The sequence below is a fragment of the Pyxicephalus adspersus genome, chromosome 1 (assembly GCF_032062135.1).
Source record: "Pyxicephalus adspersus chromosome 1, UCB_Pads_2.0, whole genome shotgun sequence".
Taxonomy (NCBI): Eukaryota; Metazoa; Chordata; class Amphibia; order Anura; family Pyxicephalidae; genus Pyxicephalus; species Pyxicephalus adspersus.
In genome coordinates, this window is record NC_092858.1 from 87,282,231 (window position 1) to 87,305,787 (window position 23,557).

The window sequence follows — 23,557 nt, forward strand, 5'->3', positions numbered from 1 at the left end:
ACTTTGTCCTGCATTTTTTTTTCAGCAAGACAGCAAACACAAATTCATTGCAGAAGGGTGTTGTATAGCAATTATGACAATCATCACCGGGACAGAAAGTAAAAGTAAATGTGAAAAGGAGGTGGTGGAGGTGGGGACTGTTTTAAAAATCCAACAGGGGTCACCAAACTAGAAAAAAGTAAACCTGGGTAAAATGCATGTAGGTGTGAAATTAAGCTGAATCTGACATTCACAAAAACAATCCTTGGCGGAGAATTTTCCATATTCATGTGCTTCAATGGCAGTAATTGACTTCGCACCAGGGAATGTTTAAGTGAATGAGTCCCTGCTTTATAAATAGACCCCCTTATAGTATATTCTATTCTATAGGATATTCTAAAATTTTCCACTGTCCTATAGCAATGTAAATCTATCAGTTACATAAAAAAGTAAGAAGCTTGAGCCATCTCAGTATTAATTAACCATGATAATGATTATTAGCCGTGATGTTTTTTTATGAAGTTAATCTCTGCCTAACATAGGTTGCCCCAAACCGCTAAAAATAATTCAATAAAATGTGTCGTGTCTGACGAGAATGGTGGTTTGTGAGACACATGCCCCAACAAATATGATCTATTTTTGGCCATATTTTTTCATTAGCAGCAGCTGTGTTCAGCGCCATGTGCTTCAAGTGTATAAGCTCAGTAGCATGAAAAGGAATGGCAGCAGAAACATAGCTGTTTTTTTTCAGGCAGACAACATGAATGAATTGAGCCATGTAGGCTGCTTTACCATGAATATTCAGTTGTGTCTGACATCTTGGAAAGATATGTGAATTCTTTCTAAAAGCTGAGCGTGACAGGTCCCCGGGTTGTAATGCACAGCTCTCAGGAAGTCTTAGAGCAGAGCTGACTGATAATGTAAAAAATGCTCCCCCCTTTTACAGTCCAAATGTTTCAATCATTTAGGGAGAAACATTGTTGCATTGTGGCTCTTAAGTGAACAAGAGTCTCTTTGATTTCTGCAGAGAGAGTGAAGGGGAGGGGGGCGGTGAAAAAGAAAGGGATAGAAGTCAAATTTGGGATTGTGCTGTTTAGAGCAGGGAGGTCACAAGGCCTTAATGCATTTAGCATTGACTGCCCCCTCTTGTAGTGCGTCTATTAGTCAGTAATTTGATTTGTACCTATTCATTTGCAGTCCCTGCAGCAGCTCTGAGCTGGCCCCATGTATAATTGGTGCTGTCTCTATTTTTACTTCATTAGATTAGCCCTGACTCCTGGCCACTTGTTGTCTGCGCTTGTCTGCCCATTTATACAACCTAATGTAACACAAAATTCATTACTGATCACATTACTTTCAACTCTGAAGCCAGTCTTGTGATAAACATTTTCTTAACCATTTAAAAGCCAGCCTTTACTGGACCTGACACAAAACAAAGGCACATCAAGAAGAGATGAGACAATCAATAGTTTAATAACGCTAAGTAGATACAAATGCAATGGCACAATACAAATTAGACCGCTGAGATTTATGTGCAGCAGGACTCCATGGAATGGTTAACAGTTGTAATGATCTGGATTTGTTGTATAGATGAACTTTGTCTTTTAAGATGGCGAAGTTCACAGACTTCTAGTCAAGGTCAAAAAACATTTATTTTAATTTAAGAAAGAAATTCAGTTTGCAAATTAGTTTGCAACCCCGATGCTTCATAAATTTAAAGGCTAACTACACAAAACAGACTGCTTTAAAGATCCAGCAACCATTGTGTAGAGTTGCTATTACAGAAGAAGAAACTCAAAACACTGACAGTCTGTTAAAAACAAGGTTGACCGTCTGTGACCAAATTCTGTGGCTGCCATATGTTAGATAAAGTTTCCACCCAATACATTTAGCTTTATCCCTTGTTCATTGCTGCTGAACCTGGCACCAAGCAGGTGACCAGAAGAAACAGATAAGATCTTGAGAAACACAAGACTAAACCATTGCATAGATGTGCCAGCTAACTTCTTCATTAGGCAGATGCATTATTGATCAGCTAGAGAGCAGCCTATTATATTACAATTTTACAGCGCATCATCTTACTGATGCCACGTATACATTTTCAAATATCTCTAGCTTCTTTTTTCTTGTTTCCTTAAAAACAATGTTGTAGATAGACATGATAAGTATTATAAACTTTCTACCAATTGATACATAGATATTCTGCAGTCACCACCTATTTCTAGGTCAAAATTTCTAGTGGTCATAGCAAAACACTGGGTAATAGGCCAGTATGGGCTTATAGGCATAACAATACATCAGGAGCATCAGGAAAAGTGAAGGGAAGAAGTAAAGGAAGCATGCGGGGCCACAATTCAAGCAAATTTACCAGAGTTCTTGTTAAAAATTAATACTTCCCTTTCCTGCTTCCTGCAATACTGAATGTTGTTCTGTTATGAAAAAAAGAGCCTTCTGACATCTAAACCTGAAGGGATGTTTATCTGTTTTATCTGCTGCACTTGTTGGTTTCTACTGGGGATCTACTGTATTCTGTAGTGATTTAGTTGTTGGCTGAAAGGACCATTGAGCACTGCCAGAGACACAGAAAATCAACAATCCTGGAAGTGTCAACTGGTAAATAGTAACTTCAAAAAATGATTTCTTTACAGGGGTGCTCAGCAAAACATCATCATTTGCGTCCATCTGTGTTAATCCAATGAATAAATCTTAGGCAAACATTGAACAAACAAAAAATTGACCTTGTTTATTAGATTTGTAGATTATATTTTTCGGTAAATATTCACCTAAATATGCAATGTAAATATGTGTCTGTTACACCCTTGGTATACAGGTGCCCATATATTTACATGTGTGTGTGTGTTACAATACCAGTTTGGCATGGCTTTTTAATTGGTCCAGTTATTTTTCTCTTTAATAGACCTTGATGGTAATGAATGACAATACTGTGGTACACCCATGCTCCACTGTCAAGCAATGTTTACTGAAATGTATTATTTACTATTAAGAAATTATGGGTTTTGTTTTATTAAAATGTTTTTATTTCAAGCATATTGTATTATATTTGTGTCACATGTAAATATTTATTCATAATGTGGCAATACATTTGTAGACCACATGAGCCAATCAGACAGTCACAAGAGGCCAATTAACAGTATGTTTGATACCATGATGACCAAATCATCTAATATTGATAGCCCATTTAGCTATTTGATGTTTGTAATGATATTTGTGTTTATAATGTTTGTGCAATAAGAATGAGGCTTATCCAAAGACTGTTATTTAATTTAGTTTATGATGGATTCCTTTGTCTGTATTAACTTTTCATTTTAAGTAATGAATAGTTTTTGACTTTAGAGATATAAAACTTTATTGTAACAGCAAAGTTCACAGAAAATATGTTATCCATTTGTAAACACCATTGTGGCCTTTGCTAGAGAACATTTGGAGAGGGAAAAATATCATCAAACAACCTACTATTTTCTGAAGATGTTAAGAGTATGCAGCTTTAAGAATTTTGTAAGACTTTAATTAAACGAGGGCTAATAATAAAACAAAGCCATGTTCTCCCTAACCTAATACAGCATATTAACAACTCTAAAGAAATCTGGTGGAATGTAATTACCGATTGCTTGAGAGCCCTTAGCAAGCACCCTTGTACTATTTGTTCCAACCCAACAATATCTCTTCTTCACATTGTGTTTGTTTTGGTGCCTTTCAGGTGGTAAACTACCCTAGAAGTGTGAGTGTGTGAATGTGGGGTCTTTGTTTTCTAATTATGCTCTACAAGCTCTTAGACTTGGGAATTTTTTTGTAAACATAATTAAAGATTCCCAGAGACATGCAGGCACTATTTACCCTCTTTCAGACACTTGACTGTGCCAAAAGGGTGTTAGACACGTACCATTGCAGAAAAACAGTGGTGGTGCCCTGTACACATCCTCCACAACATCTTAGGGAAGCAACAATTATCAGACAAGGCTTTTTGTATCTCCTTATAGACCTCATTAGGGCCTTGTATTTTGACCTAAATTTGACAAAGTTGATCAAACATTCAATTTAATTTTTGTTAGAAACCACAAAGCAGTCAATGTCATTTAATGGTGTTTTCAAATGGCTTCAACAAGATGTAATCTTGACTATCTTTATGTTTTGGTAGTTGATTGTACTATGTAAATTGATTTGTATCTGGCAATTAATTGGAATTATATTTGTGATTCCCAGTGGTTGGAGGGGTAAAACTGGTGTGTGTGGCTGGCGTTGGAGGCAGTTCTAGACATTTCTAGTGTTTAGTTACAAGGCAGGCTGCCCATGTAGATTGCAACACTTTTGAGATTATCCCATGATAGCTGCAATAATTAGATAGTGTCTGCATGCCCTGGGGAACCATAATGGCCATTAACAAGTTATTTTACAACTCCTATTATTTAAACAGATGTTTACAATGTTGGATAATTTTATTTCTACTTCTGTGTACATAATAGAACAAAATTTTTGGGGGGGTTTTGACTTATACCACAGAAAGTCATGTCAACTTAGGTGGTACTGAAATCTACAAAATGACCTCTTAACAAAATATGGGTAGGTCACTTAATTTACTGTTTTTTTTCCATACAATTCAATAATGAATGAAAATGTTTAGTATCTCTTGGGATGTTAGTGTATAGCTTAGTATAAAATGCAGGTACTGGTGCATTTTTTAGCCAGGTAAAACTAGTGAAGATCTCACCAAAACCCTTTGCTTGTTAATGAATTATCATGTGCAGAATCTTAACTGCTCAGTAGTGTAGGCTCTTAATTATAGAAAGAGATACTTATCTGATGGCAATCTAGTCTACAGAAGCTCTGGCATTTTGTCACAGTCTGTATCTGATATACATGTCTTACAGCAGTAAACTGCATTGATTAGAAAAAGGGATGAACAGTTCATTAAAAAAAAAGGATCAGAGAAAAAAAAATTCATGCATTGCACTACGGTACACACGTGCAATATTTGTCATTGGAAAAGGTCTTTCGCGATCCTTTCCAATGACAAAAGACTGAAGAATGCATGAACAAGTGCTGTCCATACAGCACCGTTCTTCTCTATGATAGTTCACTTCCATTATGATCCTTCACTTCCATTATGATCCTTCATTGTTCGTGGATTCGCCAGGACAGGTTCATTAATGACAATCCCTGTACACACGCCAGATTCTCATCTGATATATTCTGACAAGAATCATCTGACGTGTACGTAGCCTTAGTATTGGGTATGGCATGTCATGCTAGCCCGGGATGATGTAACTCCTGCACAAGCGCAAGGGAGTTCATTTAGTCCCTGCACCCACAAGAGAAGCTGGGATTGCCAGGTATCAATAACAATTTTGACAACTGAGTGGCAATCGGACAGGTAATAAAAGTTATTGCAGAAGGTACAACAACTGTCCCTTTCCGTAATAAACACCTGCCTGATCACCAAGGCAGTGGGACTTTAGTTCCACTTTAACCCAAACACTTCCCCTGTCTTTTAGGTCTTGTCATTAAGATGCAGGTAATGGTAGCTATAAAAAAAAAAAAACACCAATATCCCTGGCAAAACTATCTTGGAGGTTGAATGCAAAGTTTCCAATCAGTTATTTTTCTACCCATAGTACACTTACATGAAAAATGCAAGATTGCCCAATACACATGTTCTGGTGATGATCTTCCCATGGTCGGGTTTCTCTCTAGGCCACATAGGACATGGTTTAGGACAGTTAGCTTAAAAGTAAAATATTATAAATCTGTCCCTGTTACTTTTTAGCAGCCTGCAACAGCTTTTAAGGTCACATAAAAGCCAAGAGAGAACAGTCAGTTCATGAGTTCCATTCAACTATCTGTAAATGTTCAAACCACGTACAACTTGTGAATAGTGCACCCATGTGTACAACCCTGGTGGTAAGGTATGCTTGGGTGCATGATTCTTGATATTCAAATAGTTACTACAGAAAGACATTTCTGATTCACTGCAAAATCTACTAACCAATAGCAAAAGGTGTCCAGTTCGTATGAAATATAGAGCATCACTGCTTTAATGAATAACTCACGTGTATTTTTAAGCAATCTTATGACTTTATGTCACTATATGGCTTTAGTTTTAATAGAAAAAAATGTCTCGTGAATGCTTCTGCTTTGCTATTAGGAGACAAATTACATTTTGCTCTTAAAATAAAATCCAGATGACTCCTAGAAAACCCATGCAGGCATTCTGTAAGTGAGAATTTATCTTATGATCTGGGTAAACAATGTCTCATCATTTAACAGTTATTATAAATAATGGCTTTTTAAGCGTTTTGTTGGGAGCTTATAGGCTCCACATAGTTGTGTCACAAGAGCAGCTCTGAGAGGGAGAATGTAGTGACATCTTGCAGGCATCCGGCCATAGACAGTATGCATCCTGAACTGCTTGAATGTGTTTTCTGTGCCTGCCTCTTGTGGTCCCAGGAAGTTGAAGGAAGGCATGTAAGGAAAGGAGAGCATTTATGTATGTGCTTAGAACTGTAAGAACAGCATCAATAGAAAGTTTGTGACAATGTAATAGAAGTGATAGAATAGGGAAATAGAGAAGATCAGAAATAAACATACATCAATAGCAGCAAGGATAAATCAGCATAAAATGGTTCAATACAATGAACATTGTGAGTAAAAGTTTGTTTCTGATAGAATTTAGGTGTAGAAAATAGGTAAACAGATCACTGTTACATTTTTTGTATTAAAATGGCAACACTTTTCGGTAAAACCGACCAAATGAATCCTTTTTTACAGCTTCAAACAATCATTTACAATTAGTTAAAATCTATCACAACTAAGATAGATCTTTGTAATGTATGGTCAGTATTTCCTTCTGTTTGGTCTTTGAGATGTCTACAGTTGTATTCAGACAGAAACCTGATGTGACGTGGCCAGCAAACTGAGTAAAAGAAGATTTTCTGGACCGTGCGTTCTAAATGATGATGACTTAATTTGTGCATTTAAACTCCGGCACCCAACCCTCATTACCTGGTACAGACAGTTCCACCCACAATAATTGACCCTTTTCTGAAAGTTGAACATTCAGCTGTTCTGTCCCTAGTATGTGCGTTCATGTATATATATGTGTACCTGTTTCACACTATGTTCCTGTTCCTGTTTCTACCTCTTAGATTTGATTTGGTGCCTATTGTCATGGGTATGCATTATGGTTTTCCAGCTCTCTATTATTAAATTACTTCCTGTTGTCAGATTTAACCCCCTAATCATTATTCCTAGAAAATGTACACCATACTTGGACATATTGCTAATACAAGTAAGTATATCTTATATTCAAGTACAGGTAATCAAGAAAATAATCAGAAGGCAAGTCTCCCAGTGGGAACAACTGCCTAAAAGTTACTGCATAATACCCATGTCTTTGCAAAGATTTCCTCTCACTTCCTGTAGCATCTATAGGACAATAAAGCATATTTCCCTATTTAATGTTCAGTGCTGTGTGATGTTGGCGCTACATAAATCCTGTTTAATAATAATTCCCACTACTGCTGTGCAGTGCTTTTCGCAAAACACACATGTGGACATGTACATTATTATGAGTTGGATTTAACGATCTACCTACCTATCCTGGGTAAGGTGTGTTTTGGATGCCAATAATAATGGCTCAGTAATGGGAATGAGCCTTATAATAAATCCCATCAATGGGATAAAGATAGCAAAAATACATTGACGGGCTTTAAATCTTCCCTGCTCTATCCAGCAAAAGCAAACAAAAGTTTTGACTATGCATACAATTAACCATATTACAACACCTGCTTTAGGTTTGTGTGAAATGTCACTGAAACATTGTTGTCTGCTGCGATACTGGGTAAATGTATGATAGCTGCTTGGTATGTTTTTCATTTGTAGATAGTTGGAAAATCTATGTGTATGGAAAGTTAAATTTACTTATTTTTCCCCTTTAGGGTCATACAGTGAGGGAAAGAAGTATTTGATCCCCTGCTGATTTTGTACGTTTGCCCTCTGACAAAGAAAGGACCAGTCTATATTTGTAATGATAGGTTTACTGTATCTGTGAGAGAAAGAATAACAACAAAAGAACCTTTAAAAAACCCCTGCTCAAAAGTCAGAGCTTGATGTGCATTGTACTGAGTGAAATAAGTATTTGATCCCTTATCAACCAGCAAGATTTTAGGCTCCCAGGTGTCTTCACCTGTATGCAGGTAACAAGCTGAGATTATGAACAGCCTCTGTAAGGGAGTGCTCCTAATCCAAGTTTGTTACAGTACCTGTATAAAAGACACCTGTCCACAGAAGCAATCAATCAGATCCAAACTATCCACCATGGCCAAGACCTAAAATCTGTCTAAGGATGTCAGGGACAAGATTGTAGACCTACACAAGGCTGGACTGGACTACAAGACTTTCACCAAGCAGCTTGGTGAGAAGGTGACAACAGTTGGCACAATAATTCGCAAATGGAAGAAACACAAAATAACTGTTAATCTCTCTCAGTCTGGGGCTCCATGCAAGATCTCCCCTGGTGGAGTTGCAATGATCATGAGAACAGTAACGAAGCAGCCCAGAACTACACGGGGGGAACTTTTCAACGATCTCAGGGCAGCTGGGACTATAGTCACCAGGAAAAGAATTGGTAACACACTGCGCCGTGAAGGCCTCAAATCTTGCAGAGCCCGCAAGGTCCTCCTGCTCAAGACAGCACATGTACAAGCCTGTCTGCAGTTTGCCAAGGAACATCTGAATGATTCAGAGGAGAATTGGGTGAAAGTGTTGTGGTCAGATGAGACCAAAAATGAGCTCCTTGGCATCAACTCAACTCCAGGGCATTGAAAATGGGTATTCCAGCATGACAATGACCCAAAACACACAGCCAAGGCAACAAAGGAGTGGCTCAAGAAGAAACACATGAAGGTCCTGGAGAGGCCTAGCCAGTCTCCAGACCTTAATCCCATAGAAAATCTGTCGAGGGATTTGAAGGTTCCAGTTGCCAAACATCAGCCTCAAAACCTTACTGACTTGGAGAGGATCGGCAAAGAGGTGTGGGACAAAATCCCTCCTAAGATGTGTGCAAACCTGGTGGCCAACTACAAGAAACGTCTGACCTCTGTGACTGCCAACAAGGGGTTTGCCACCAAGTACTAAGTCATCTTTTGCGAAGGGATCAAATACTTATTTCACTCATTACAATGCACATGAAGCTCTGACTTTTGAGCACTGGGTTTTTGAGGGTTCTTTTGTTGTTATTCTGTCTCTCACACCTACAAAACACCTTTTATCAAATTATAGACTGGTCATTTCTTTGTCAGAGGGCAAACATACAAAATCAGCAGGGGATCAAATACTTTTTTCCCTCACTGTAAATGGTGTGAAAAGTGTTTCATATGATGAATCCATAGATGTGCTAGTTAACAGTCCTAAGACAAGCCTTAAAACTTTTTTATCAAACATACTGCTTAGTGCCACCATACAAAGGAGAAAAGTCAAACATGAACATAGCAAAGGATTACCATGATAAATGTACAAATTCCATGAAATTAGTATGCTATTTCATGGTCATTTTTGCATGCCGCAATGCCTTTCCCCCCAGTGATCAAAGCACAAAATTACCTTGATTGACAACAAACGTACCATTAAGTACCATGATAATTTGGTTTTTCACCATGAAAAGGCATATAAGCACATCTCATGGCATATGTTTTAGTGGCAACTGCCACAGGATTTAGAGGCTGTTTATTTAAGTGAATACCAGTAGACCTGATTGCCGTTTTGTAGAGACAATCAATTATTAGCTAAAAATGGGTTTGTGATAGCTAGTAGAAGCCATAGGGCTTCTTCTGTGTTGATCCCCTTGTTAGAGTGTTGTGTTAACACACAACACATTGGTACTCCAATGGGTTGCCAGTCATTATTAGTGGCACTCCAAACACATTATACCAATGCTCTACAATGCAATGCACTTTATATTAAAACATGCAATACATAAAGCCACTTCTATGTAATTTAAGTTAAAATAAAAACTAAAAAAAAAAAATCTACAACTTGTTTGTGAGGCTGAAAAGTAGTAATACCCTTCGTCCGTTGTCACAAAAAAACTCAAATGGCTTATTGCCAAAGATATTTTGCACTAAACATTACCATCTCAATCAGGCTTTCAAGTAAACAATTTTAAAACATAGTTAATGAAAATGGAAGAGCTTGTATACACCTAATGAAAATAGCAGGGACAATAAAAAACATGCCCTGACATGACATAAAGAACATTTTCACCTTACCGATATTTTAGTTGGTGTATGGTTGTGTTCTTTGGATAAGTTCTCAAACCTTTACAAATCTACAGGCTGTTTACACACTACATTGTATAGGTTTCATATTTAAAGTGTATATATAGCCAAAATGAGTGGATTTTTCTTCCAATTGGGACACCAGTATTGTATCAGTTGTAAATTGGAGTTGATTTTTAGTTTTTTGGAACTGATCAACAATTTTCATAGCTTTAATGCAAGGTAGTGCAACAGTAGCGGACAGAAACAGTCAAATGTTCAGGCATGACCTGGGATGTTGTGCTTTTCTGCACTGAAGTATACAGCGCTTGTCACTGCGTGGTAGTTTGTTAATCCGCAAGGGCAGATTGATAAATAATGTCGGAGGACTGCTTGGCTAGATTTTTGTACGATAAGATCATGACCAATCATCTCTAGCAGCAATCTTCGGACATGTGTATGTAGCTTTACAGTATGCGGAGTACCTAGAGGAAACACTTTACACTGTTCTTGTCTTTTATTAAAAATAGATTACCTTAGGTCTGAAATCTGTTACTGAGCTGCATTTCCCGTGATACTAGTCAATAATCAGGTAGTTTTTGAACCAATTTTTTTTTTCATTAGTGATACCAGTCTCCGTCAATATGTAATTGGAGATTTTGTAGGTAGATGTTGCAGGTATTTTTTTTTTTGCCACACTGTCATTATAGTAATGTATATTATTTGTATAAAATAACAGGAAAGGTTTTCTCAGCCCCAACATGAACTATAACCATGTGCTTCTGCTTCCTGGGTTGCCACATGCTAGTAATTAGATCTACTTTCCTCTAGTCACACTGACAAGTCTCAATCCTCTGCAAGGACCCTTGTATCTTTAATCCCATGAGCGTCCTCCCCGCAATCTGTTTACAGGCCTCTTTAAAGGACAGTTTGGAAAATAACTTCATGTAGCACAGACACTAAATTACGGGAAATAAAAAAAAGGGAATTTGACGTTAGTCAAGGTTGAGAGCTTTAGTGCCATGAAAAGTGACTGACGTGTGAAAAGGAGCTACAATTAGTTCTTTCCCCCAGCACTTTCATTCAGTCAAGGGTCACTCCTTCAGTAAGCTGAGACCTTGAGCGTAATGTGTTGTGACATTTGGAGACGATGAAGAATAATTCCTATATTCCAAGTTGCTGCTGCTTCTTTGCTAACCCTGACACATCAGGCTGGCTGTCATTATATCATCTTTCTGCCACGATGTACAGGAGTTTGTGCAATTCTCAGTAGGTAGAGTAAAGGGTCATCTCTTCCAGCAAATGGTTTTTAGGGATATTTTTGAAATGGTGCTTAACAGTCCGCTGAAGGGGAAGTCAAACAGAGAGAAAGGAAAAACCATTAAACGAAATAATGCACTAGAGATGGGATTTTTTTTAGAGCAGACAAAAAGAAAATACCAGGACTTAGAATAGGCCACTTCGGCAAAAGCACAAATGAGGAACACAGCATAATTTATGAGTGTTCCGGGCAAAAGATGACTATATAGATTTTCTTAAAGCATTGAATTAATGTGCCATAAAAATGCTTTAACATTTATACTTGGCAATGTTTTATACAATGTTTCTTAGCTTGGACATTTACAAGATTTGTTAAATCAAAATGATTAATAAAAAGAAAGGAGCTCATTGACCAAATAAGCACATGTTGTAATATTCAGTGTACCTAATGTAAGGTGCAGGAATAATCACAAATCATTTGCTTTGTGTTGCTGATTTGCCTGGTATATACCACCCAACTAAAAATGCAAGCAATAAAACTGAAGCTTGAATGCCTTGTCTATTCATACTGGAAATAAATGTATCTGCCCAGGGCTTTAGATTTTCATCTAGTTATAGCTATGATCAGTGGTGTTGATGGGGTCGCCAAAGACTTGCTACATCATCAGAAACATGGTGAATGTGGGGTGGATGAGGTCAAAAATAAAAATGATAAACTTGGTAAAATATTGTAAGCTGGGCAGCGTCCTCTCTTCTTCCTGTGTCACTGTCTGTATCTGTCTGTCATTTGTAACCCCTATTTAATGTACAGCGCTGTGTAATATTTTGACATTATATAAATGGAGTATATTATAATAGAGCATAAACTTCTAAAACTGCACATTCCGGTATATTTTGATTTCTGTGATACAAGCTAAAGTCGCTCTAAAAGGTACCTAATAAAAATGAAGCTGTTGCATTATCTAATTTTTTACACATAAAATATTTATTCAAAATATAATTTTATAATCCTACCTTAAAGTGGAACCAAACCTGTTCTGTCGTGCGTGCCACCATCTTCTCTCTCCTTTTTCCCATATTGATTGGCTGGGCCAGGATGAGTTCATCCAGTCCCGGCACCTGCAAGGAAAGCTAAGATTGGCGGGTATCTCTGGCAACAAACTCATGCAAATTTGACAAGAGGGGGGGGGGGTAGGGGTTTATCAAGAAGGTAAGAATCGTTATAGCAGAAGGGACATTACCTTTTCTATTCTGCAGTAAACATATTCCTGATCACCAATTTTTAAAATGGGACTTTAGTTCCACTTTAAGAACATACACCCTAAATCTATTTGAAAGCTTGGGAAAAAATAGTAGAGAAAAAGATGTTAAGATCTAGATCAGAGGTATAAAGACAGGGGTTGCAAATGTCTCAATTCAGGCCAGGCCCCTTACTCCAAAGGGCCTCTAGGGGCCCCCCTCATGACCCATTCCGGTAGCTCAGTGTTGTACACAAAAAAGAGAAAATCTTCTGCCACCAGCTTCCTCTTCTTGGCTCTGCATTAGGTGATGTCATTTGTCACAGTCTAGCAAAAGATGACAGTAGTAGAAGATTTCCTCTGCCGGGTCTTTTTAGAAGAATGTGCAGCAAATTAAGTGCTAAGGTCCACTGTAACGGAGGTCTGGTAGTCTCCTAATATAATTGTAGGAATCCCATGTAAAGGGGGGTGCTCTGATGTAGAGGGGCTTTTGATGTGAAGGTGGTACTCTGACATAAGGTGGGTTCTCTGATGTAAAGAAACTCTTGTATGTAAAGTTGGGGACACTGCTGTGAGGTTAAGGGGAGGATCTGATGTAAAATTCGGCGCTAATGTAAAGGGGGCCAGATTTTAAGGGGGGTTAAATTTGAAAAAACTTGTCCTAAATGGTAGGAACCTTGTCAAAAATTAGCCCAGGGGCTCAAAGGTGTGTATACAAAATATAATATATATAATATATATAATATAATATAATACCACAGGATTATTAGCAGCAAATGTCTTAAGAACATATGTGTAAATGTGTTTATATTAAAAATTTTAATTTGACAATAAAACTCAGTAAACATTCTAAATGAAACAAAATAAATTCTTCACCAGAATGCTCAGTAAAATATATCTAGACATAAATTCAACAGTAATATGAACAGCAAGATACTTAACTTGTGCCAAATGTCTGATAGCTATCATAGTGCCCTGGCTCTGCACTATGTATGGTTTTACTCGTGTGCTGTGCATATGGTTTGTATGTGTAAAAAATCAAAGGAACAATAAAACCACAAAATATGATTTGAACATCGGAGCACCCTGGGATTTGTAGCTTCTTTATGGAGCTCTAGGCACCAGAGAATGCATGCCTATAGTTTACAAGGCAAGTTCATCAAATTTACCAGGAAGACAGGTAAATGTGAAGTGCAATGCTTAACCATCAACAGCAACCAGTCAGTATAGTACTATTATCCTGTAGGCCAGTAAAAAAAACTAAAAGCTGTGTTCTGAATTGTGAACCCAAACATGTATTTTATTAAATCTTTGCCAGATTGCACTGATTAAAGTGCAGCCCAAGCTGAATGGCAGCCACCTCCAGGTGTCTACACACTTTGGGCCTGATTTATTAAAGCTCTCCAAGGTTGGAGAGGATACACTTTCATCAGTGAAGATGGGTGATCCAGCAAACCTGGAAAGGGATTTCTTAAAAGTAATTTGATATTGGTTAGCAAATGCTTTCAGTCCTGGACCAGATCCATTCCAGGTTTGCTGAATCACCCAGCTTCACTGATGAAAGTGTATTCTCTCCAGCCTTAGAGAGCTTTATTAAATCAGGCCCTTTGTATCTTGGGGCCTGAATGCCGGGGTGCTCTGATATGTACATATCAGCCTTTACTTTCAGTGGTTGATGAGTGGTCCACCCTCTTTGTTTCCTCACTTTATGGCTTTAATGTGCTGGGTGACTTCACTAACCATTAAATGCAAGTTGATTGTATTTGCTGTACCAATAAAACTGAGCTTCAGATAATCAAGAAAATCATTGAAATGCATACATGGGTGCTGTTTTATTTTAGCTAAGGGACCTTAATTTTTTCCTCCCATTCCTGAAATATACCCAGCCTTGCCTGACAACGCAATTAGAATGAAGACCTCATCTTTTTTTTTTTTTTTTTTTTTTTTTTTACTGCAGTTAAGCAACATACCCAAACTGCTTTAGTGCCCCAAGAATGAGCTAATCTCTTCTCATCTGCTGAACATGTTTTTTTTCACATGTGCATTGCTTTTTCAATGCACATGTGTATGTAGGACATTGGATTGTCCCCCAGTACCAGTTCATTAGGTTAAATTGTGTATCTGTTATATCTGCCTGAGGTTCCATTTTAGGGAAACTGCTAAGCAAAAATCTTGATTCAGTGTAAGCTGTAGTTAAAACTGTTCTGTCTGGATACAGGTTTTCTTCAAATAACTGCTTAGAGGTCTGTGTGACTTTTAAAATATAAGTGCTGAACCAAAAAAGTAATCAAAATAACTCCATAATGTATAGTTCCATAACATGATTCACAATTTATCAACTAAATACATATTTAATACAAGCAAACATTGTAAAGATAAAGTATAATACACTAGTTATTATTACAATGTAACCTTTGAGATTACATTTTTACTTTTCCATATTTTTATTGTTGTACTGAAATGTAGAATGTGTCCACTAGTGGGAGCTCTCAGGTACTCAAGGCAATACATCTTCACCTACCTTGGTGACATTAGCCTCACAAAAAAAGAGCATTGTTTTTTAGTCAGTTGGCTAAAATATGAGGATATGTATGTGTATCTTCATCCAAGATTTACTTAACTTACAAACATTAACTAACTTAACTAGCAAACTTTACACATTTTCACATTGGATTTATGTAGAAAAATGATCAAAGAGGTAACTAAACCTAAAACTGCCAAAAACGTAGGATGAAAAAAAAAATTTGCCAATCTCACTGCGCATGCGTAAGATCGGCAAATTTTTCTATTTGTGCGAAAAGGCTCCTTCTGCGCATGCCCCAGATGCTCGGGCATGTGCAAAAGGAGCACCCAAGAGCCTCCCAGAATGCATGACGTAGGTATCCCAGGAGGCTTTGCACTCCCATTCCTTTTCAATCATCTAGGTGATCAAGAATTATGGGGCGGTGCTGCACCCTTTTTTTTTTATAAAAATGTGTGTTGCACCTAAAAAAAAAAAAAACAGAATTTTTACCTTACATAAAATGGTTGTCTACCCTTTTATGTAAAGTGAAATTTCTGAGTTTAGGTACGCTTTAAATCATAAGTAAAAGTTCATTCACACATTTTCTGAAAAAATGTGTAACGTTTGAATATGGACCTGTATTGTAATAAAGGAGTAGTACAAGTTCCAGAACTCAGGAAGCAGAGCTTTCAAACATCATGACTCTTTATATGAAATGGGCAAGTATGGCTTTCACTATGTATATAACATAACATGCAATCAAAGTTTCTTTTATTTTTATTGTACATCCCTTTAAACAAGAGAATATACTGCACTGGTACAATCCATATCTACTAAAAATGTAGAGCAAATCTAATACAAATAAACTTAATTCTACAGACTTTTTGTACTTCCCATAGTCATAAGGAATACACTGGTATCACTACTGCTAATAATGCTATTGTTTTTATTAAATATCACTGTAGTAATATCAGTGTTCTATCACTGACAATGCTGTAGTACTAATCCTTCTAATGAGTATTAGCTGCAATACTGCCAATATGATTTGTAAATGAAGCAAACTTTGCCTAGGCTGTAGGAAGTTTTAGAGAGCACTTGTGTTCTTCGTTATATAAGTGCAGAAATCATGCAGGTTCATTAGAAATATTTAAGTGATAAAGTTGTTGACTAGACACTTGGCCCATTTCTGTTGTACATGGATCATAATTCTAACGTGACAGTAATTACTTTTTCTGTAAGCAAAGACTTCAGTTCATTTCTGTCCTGCAACCTGATGCCAGACGAGCTGCCACTCCAATGGATTATGGGGATTTTCCGAAGAGAAGGGGTTAAGGAAAACGACATAGTGTTTAGATTATTTTAATGATTGGAACACTCTTTTTGTCTGATAAACAATTACAAGGGAAACAAGTAAACATTGAAGGAGTTTAGCATCCTAATGATGTTTGATTGGACTTGTATTCTAGTCTGTCTTGGTAGAGATGGCTGCATAGCAAGTAAAAGCTCTGACGTGAGACATTTAACCAAAGCCAGCTGTGTACTGCAGGAGATGAAAGCACAAAATCAGACAGGATAAGTACAGTATTAGTGTGGGATACGCCACTCATTGCTGATTTAAATTACTGTTTTCACTTCCTGAACTTATGGGAGACTAGGGATGTGAAGCAAAAAAAAAAATGAAAGAAGCTTATGCATGGCCGGGTTTGCAGAAAAGGCTAGAAGAAGATTTTATTGACTATGGTTAAAACCAATGTCTCCAGATCTCTGTCTACCCTGCATCCAGCACGATGCCTCTACCATAGTGAATGACTACAAGCCACAATTCTCCCGGTGACATAGGTGCAGTGAATATTTTGTTTCTGTAGGTGTGAATGCCAAAGAGGCCTTGTTGGTGAGGTCATTGTCTAAAAGGACCACACATTTCATTCTCTACTAATAGACGCCCTTATTCCGCTGCAAACGGCTTCAGCACTCTTCTCTGCTTTAGCAAACGGACACTAACAGTGGGATTCATGTTCCAACACAAACTCCGCTACTAGCAGAAAATTATATGAGTCACTAGGTGTTACAACACTGTGTTCCATTCATAAACCAACCTGGAATGCCACATCCATGGAATGCATCCGTACTAGGGGGGTATCACTTACACAGCCTGCCGCTTTGATTTGGCTGATGTTAGGCAAGAATTAAATTTAAGAACAAGAGCGTGTCTGGAGGGAGCAAATTAATCCTACTTTGCAATGAGTGTGATGTTAACAGTAACTCCACTGTACAACATATTGTGAATAGTGACAGGTACCGTATTATGGGTAATCATGAATGGTTTCAGACAAATAAGATAATATCCTCAGATCCTGTCCTATTAAATAAAAGGGCAGGAAACAATATTTTAAGTATTTAGTAACTTTAAAAATTTCTGTGACTACGTTCCTGACATGTAACCAAATACAGTAACTAGATAACTTTTATTTAAAAAACATACATCTTAGCATTATAAAAGCAATCCTTGAGCTCCAGTCAGTGACTTCACCAAGGCTGAGATAATGAGGCTGATATACTAGAATTTTAATTATCCATTGTGTTGAATAGGTTCGCTCAAAAAATGGACGTGTGTATTAACTTTCCAAATCCAGTCATGTGTGAATAAAATAAATGAATAGCAATTTGTTTTTTCACATGATTGCAACTAAATGTTATGAGTAAAGGCACTCAACTCCTTTAGTAAACAAGGAATGTCATCTGTCGGCCACGGCCATCCCCCAGTTTTTGGAAGAACAAGCTTGCCTAAACATAAATGCGAACATGTTTGTTGTTTAGGAATCAACCTCATAGTTTTATGTTACTAAATATGAACAACAACCTTACCATACCTTTTTTTTATAAATGCCAAGATTCATAACATTTATGTTCAAATTTTACACAATTTTACATTGGATTCAATTATAAAAATTTATGAATCTTCAGTAAAAGTTAATTCACACAATTTCTAGGGCCAAGAGTGAGAATATGTCTAATTGTTGGGTTAATCCTGGGTAAAAGCATTTATAAATAGACCCCTATAAAATGCAACCACAAAATGTAAAATTATTAGGGTATTATATTAAAACTGATATCAGGATCCTGTGTGTATCTGTAGTATATAAAGTCATATACATATGCATAGTTTTTACAATCTACTTTTATTCATTTCAATTTCATATGCCCACACTAAGCTTTAGTGGGATTGTTGTCTACCTGGACCACAAATACCAGCTGAACAAGGATTATACAAAGTTTTTATATGCATATTAGGCATTCTGTCTTACCATTGGGAAACACGCACCAAGTAGATGACCTAATATTATTATTATTATTATTATTATTAATAAACTGTATTTTTAAAGCACCAACATAATATGCAGCGCTGTACAATAAATAGGGGTTACAAATGACAGACAGATGCACATAGTGCCACAGGAGGAGATGGAGAGGACCCTGCCAAAAAGAGCTTACAATCTATATATTGTATATATTTCATATCATTCTTAATATATATCCAGAAACAAGCATGTAAAAAAAAAAGTACAAATCGGCTTATAAAGTGACTATTGGGCTGACATCACTATAATAAACTAGAGACTGCTTACCTAAATTATTTTATATTTTATCACTAAGAACTTAAGCAAGAGTGTAAACATTTTTCTGTATAATCATTTAACATTTCTGTGAATACTAATGCATTGAGTTAAATGCTGCAATTCTTTTCCTGTTTGAGCAAGGCGAGTTTATTTTTCAATTACCTGTACTGTCTCCACTCAGAAAGAGAGATGGCAAGATTACATGTAATGATTGAAATACCATTATATTTAGATTTATATTCCATTTAGAATACATGCTCCATCTCAAAGCAGAGCAGCCCTGACTGGGATGACTTGAAACACAAAGTAAATGTCAAGTAATGTTACTTTAAGGATTAGAAATGTATAAGCACTTTCGTCTCTTGGTGTTCATGTTCCTTGCAATCCATGCCTAGTATCTGTAAAGTGTGAGCAATAAAGCCAGAGACTGAAACAGTCCAAAAGTGGCAAATTGTAGGTGTGACTCAATAACCTCCGCCCATTACTGGTGTCTACGCTCTTGTCTTTATAGTGGCCTGGAGCCGGGAGTCAACAAATGATCTCTTGATAAGGGCCTATTAGGCGGAAATACTTTCCAAAATATGCACAGTTCTTGGGAAGAAGTGATTGGAGGCTAGATTAAATATGACCAGTATAAATGTTTGTACACAGGAAATGTGATGTGGCTCCATAAACTCTAAACGTTAACATTTGCTGAACAACTTAGTGTGTGTCAACATGAAATAACTAAAAGGAAATAGCTGGAATCCGGCACATACAAGGATTTAAAAACCAAATAGATAATAAAACACTTAGGAGTCCATTTATCAAAGGATGAACAGCCTGTTTGCCAGTAAAACAGTGTTATTATACACAAATAAGGACATTTTCTGTTCGGCCTATTCAGGAATGTGATGATTTGCAGAAAAGATAACTTTTCAGCAGGATTGCCACCTTAAGCATGAGAACTATTGCCAGATTTATCAGCCTGATTTTTAGTTTGCTAGATAACATTTGCTACTTTGTAAGTGCCAAACACAATAGGCATTACTGGATCTTTGTTTAAAATAACCTGTTTGACACTATTGCCTATAAATGTCTGGATAAAGGATCGGCCAGTTCTAAAAAGAAACAAATACAGCTATTCATCATAACTTTTAGATTTCTTTACTTTTGGATGGTGTGAGGAACGATTAGGATCCCTGGCAGGTTAATATTGGTAATAGCATGTCAGCCCTCATGGTTCTTCAAAAAAATCTCTTTACTGTGTTTCCAAATCAACCAACACTGTGTTTCAGGGTGCAGCGGTTCCCTTCCAGGATTTCCAGGTTTGCTGGATCACCCAGGTTCATTGATGAAAGTGTATCTTCTACAGTCTTGGAGAGCTTTAATAAATCAGGCCCACAGAATCAAGGCAGAATGTTTTGTCTGGATGTACACTATAATGTAGTTTTTTATGATTGTTGCAATAACAACACATTATTTATATCTCTGGTACATATTTATAACTTGTCCGTTTGTATCATTTCAGAACTACAGCGAGACGGAAGCATAGAGACACTAAGTAACAGCTCTGGATCTACCAGTGGTAGCATTCCACGCAACTTTGACGGTTACAGGACAACTCTGCCAAGCAATGAAAATCAGCCTCTCAGCCTCTTTCCATCAGGACTTCTATAGTATAAAATAACTGAATGGAACAGAAATCGTTTCACATTTACTATTTAGACTATTAAGTAATTTAGTGCATTATGTACTTTCTTCTTCTCTTTAATATTTTGTAGACTGTATATGTTAGAGTTCCTTATTCGCATAGGACCTTAGGTCAGAAGTAAGAAATGCAGTGCATTCCTTTTTGTACGTACTAGGCATCAGTAATTAGTTATTAGTATTTGCTTGAAACACTATTACTGAGACAATCTAAATGTGACTTCTACCTGCCTGTGTTTTCTGCAGTGGCATGACATACACTGGTGATTCTGGCATATATATTTATTTGGAGATATAATTTAATGGGAAATGCACATTGTTATGTGTGATAATACTGTACTCAATTTAATATCTAATATATCTAAATCTTGTGTGTTTAGCTGTACAGAACTGTGCTAATGATTCCCATTCGACACACATTTTGGGTGTGACTATTATGTCTCTATTTTGTTTAAATCATTTTAGGATTTTGTCAAAGGGTGACATTCATTTTTTTTTAAAGTAGTAATTCTAATGATTACAAATTGGGCCACTGCCTTTTAGATCTCCTACACTGATATGCATTCCGCCGTCAAAATCTTAATGTACCTAAATCTTAATATACAGATAAAGGCTAGACTGGATCATTCTATCATGTACTTAAAGATTTTGCATGGCAACTAAAATATTTAAACACTTCATATATAATCAAGTATAAAGCAAGCAAACAAACACATCTGATAACTTTTAAATATAAATATATTTCCTTATTATACTTGCATGAATTTTTTTGTGGAGTTCCCTGGTATATATAACTTAGCAATTGCCTTTTGAAAATTCCTCTTTCATTGTAGGTTATTAATTCTTATGCATAATAATTGGACTTTTTCTTACAACAGGTTTTGCACAACACAGGGAAAGTAGTATGCTAGGAGCTGAGGGGTAAATAGGCATGTTGCTGTATTACAAATACCCCCTTGCATAGCATATTAAGGTGGAACTCCAAAACCAGTCTTTATCTTCTGTTCTTACTTCCCATCACAAATTCGCAAAATGAGGGAAAATACATCCTCTGACATTTGTCATCAAACAGGGTCTCTCCATTGGCAAATTTCTCTGAAATTTTGGATAGCCAAAAAACTGACCTAGGGTGCTGTTCTTCCCCACTCTACAGAATAATAAAACTGTTATGTCTGGATGTACATTAAAATTAACTGTAATGTTATTCTTTCTCTAACAACTTTCCATTGGGAAATTTCCTCTCTACTTTTTTTAATGGAAACTCTAAAATGTCAGATTTTCCCCTCATTTACAGTTCTGGGTATAACACCTACCCAGTAGACAGGGTAAATCACCCCAACGGTATATAGATGGCAATAAAAAATGTTACGGCTGATTTTACCCATTTGTTTTGTTTAATATTAATTTTAGGGCGTATATAACTGGGGGTAAACTATGGTAAATTATAAATAATCCCAAATATTTGGATGACTAAATGAATAATCTGCATTAGTAACCATGCAGGAGATCAGTTATCCATTAAAAAATCTAACAATATAATTAGCATGCACTCAGTAATCAAACATTCCCTACAATATCATCAATATCCTGATAGAGCTTGTTGAATTAGTTAGTAGTAAGTACTAAAGACATGATATCACGACAAAGACTCAATAATGAAATCTATTGGAAGTTAAACTTGTGGTTAGTCCAATATCAACAATCCATATTTGTTTTTAGATTATAAACTGCACTAAAAAAGATACCTGGAATCTGATTGGTTGCTATGAGCAAAATTTAATAATATTAAAATGAATTTTATATTGCATTATTCTTCTTGTGTGACTTTAGTTTTTACCTTGAACATATGTAAGGTGGAATGGTTTTAAATGCTTTTATTAGGATTGTATTAAGACACACTAAATTTTGATGAATAACTAGTGGAAGGGAATACTGTGGATCCAGAATAAAGTAAATGACAGGGAAGGATCATACAATACAGTTGACTGAATTAAAATAACAGTTGCATTAGAACTAAAGCATCTCACTTTTTCTAACAGTAGTAAATTTTTGTACCATTATCCAGAAATGATTGGAGTTTAAATTATATTCTTTACTGGCCTCAAAAATTTTAGTAAGTCCACGTTTTCAGGACCTCCTTGCCTGAATGGTAAAAAACCTGAAGAAGTCATCTAAGGCAGGGGTCCCCAACCCATCTGACAGGTGGCCCGCGGCTCTGGCCAGTGCACCCCCCAGCAGGGTCAGGAGAAGGACCCCCTTGGGGGCACGCTGGCTGGAGCACCAGCCCTCGTATGGATTGCATGCTTAGGACATTTCTCCCCCTTTTGAGTGATACACGGCACCCAGCGCATGCACGGTCTGGAGTCCGTGCATTTAGTGGTCTGTGATCTCCTAAAGGTTGGGGACTACTGGTCTAGGAGTCCTGAAATGTGCATATTTAATGACTTGTTAGCCTATAAAGTGTATTATTTAAACTCCAAACTTTCTACATCTTTTTCAACAAATACTTTTTTATATATTTCCTCAAAGGCAAACATAATGGTCCATGTCCCTTTATGGTCCCTAGTTCTGGGTTCCTTCTAATTAGTAGTAATTTTCTTCTTCTGTATTTCATGATTAAGTAAAACGTGATAAATCTGGAAGTTACAACACTTTGTATTGTACAAGTAAGCTTTTATCTGTGAATATAAAATAAAGGATGGATTCTATGATGACATAAAAGTTTTTTTCCAGTGTATTTTTGTTCTTTTGCATGTATTCCAAAAAAATGTATGCTTGTTTTGTGTTGAAAATGACCCAAATGGGGCCACTATCAAAAATAATACATATGTAAGTACATACAGTTAGGACCATAAATATTTGGACAGAGAGAACTTTTTTCTACTTTTGGTTCTGTACATTACCACAATCATTTTAAATGAAACAACTCAGATGCAGTTGAACTGCAGACCTTCAGCTTTAATTCAGTGGGTTGAACAAAAAGATTGCATAAAAATGTGAGGA

General features: G+C 36.7%; 1 protein-coding gene across 1 annotated transcript in view; it reads left to right on the top strand.

Annotated features, from left to right (window-relative positions):
- BCAS3 (BCAS3 microtubule associated cell migration factor) overlaps positions 1-23,275 on the top strand; it is a 532,737-nt gene extending 509,462 nt beyond the window's left edge. The window contains exon 25 of the mRNA XM_072407233.1: positions 20,376-23,275. Within this exon, the coding sequence (XP_072263334.1) occupies positions 20,376-20,524 (149 nt within the window). The 3' untranslated portion in view covers positions 20,525-23,275. The remainder of the gene's footprint in view (positions 1-20,375) is intronic.
- The last annotated feature ends 282 nt before the right edge of the window (positions 23,276-23,557 follow it).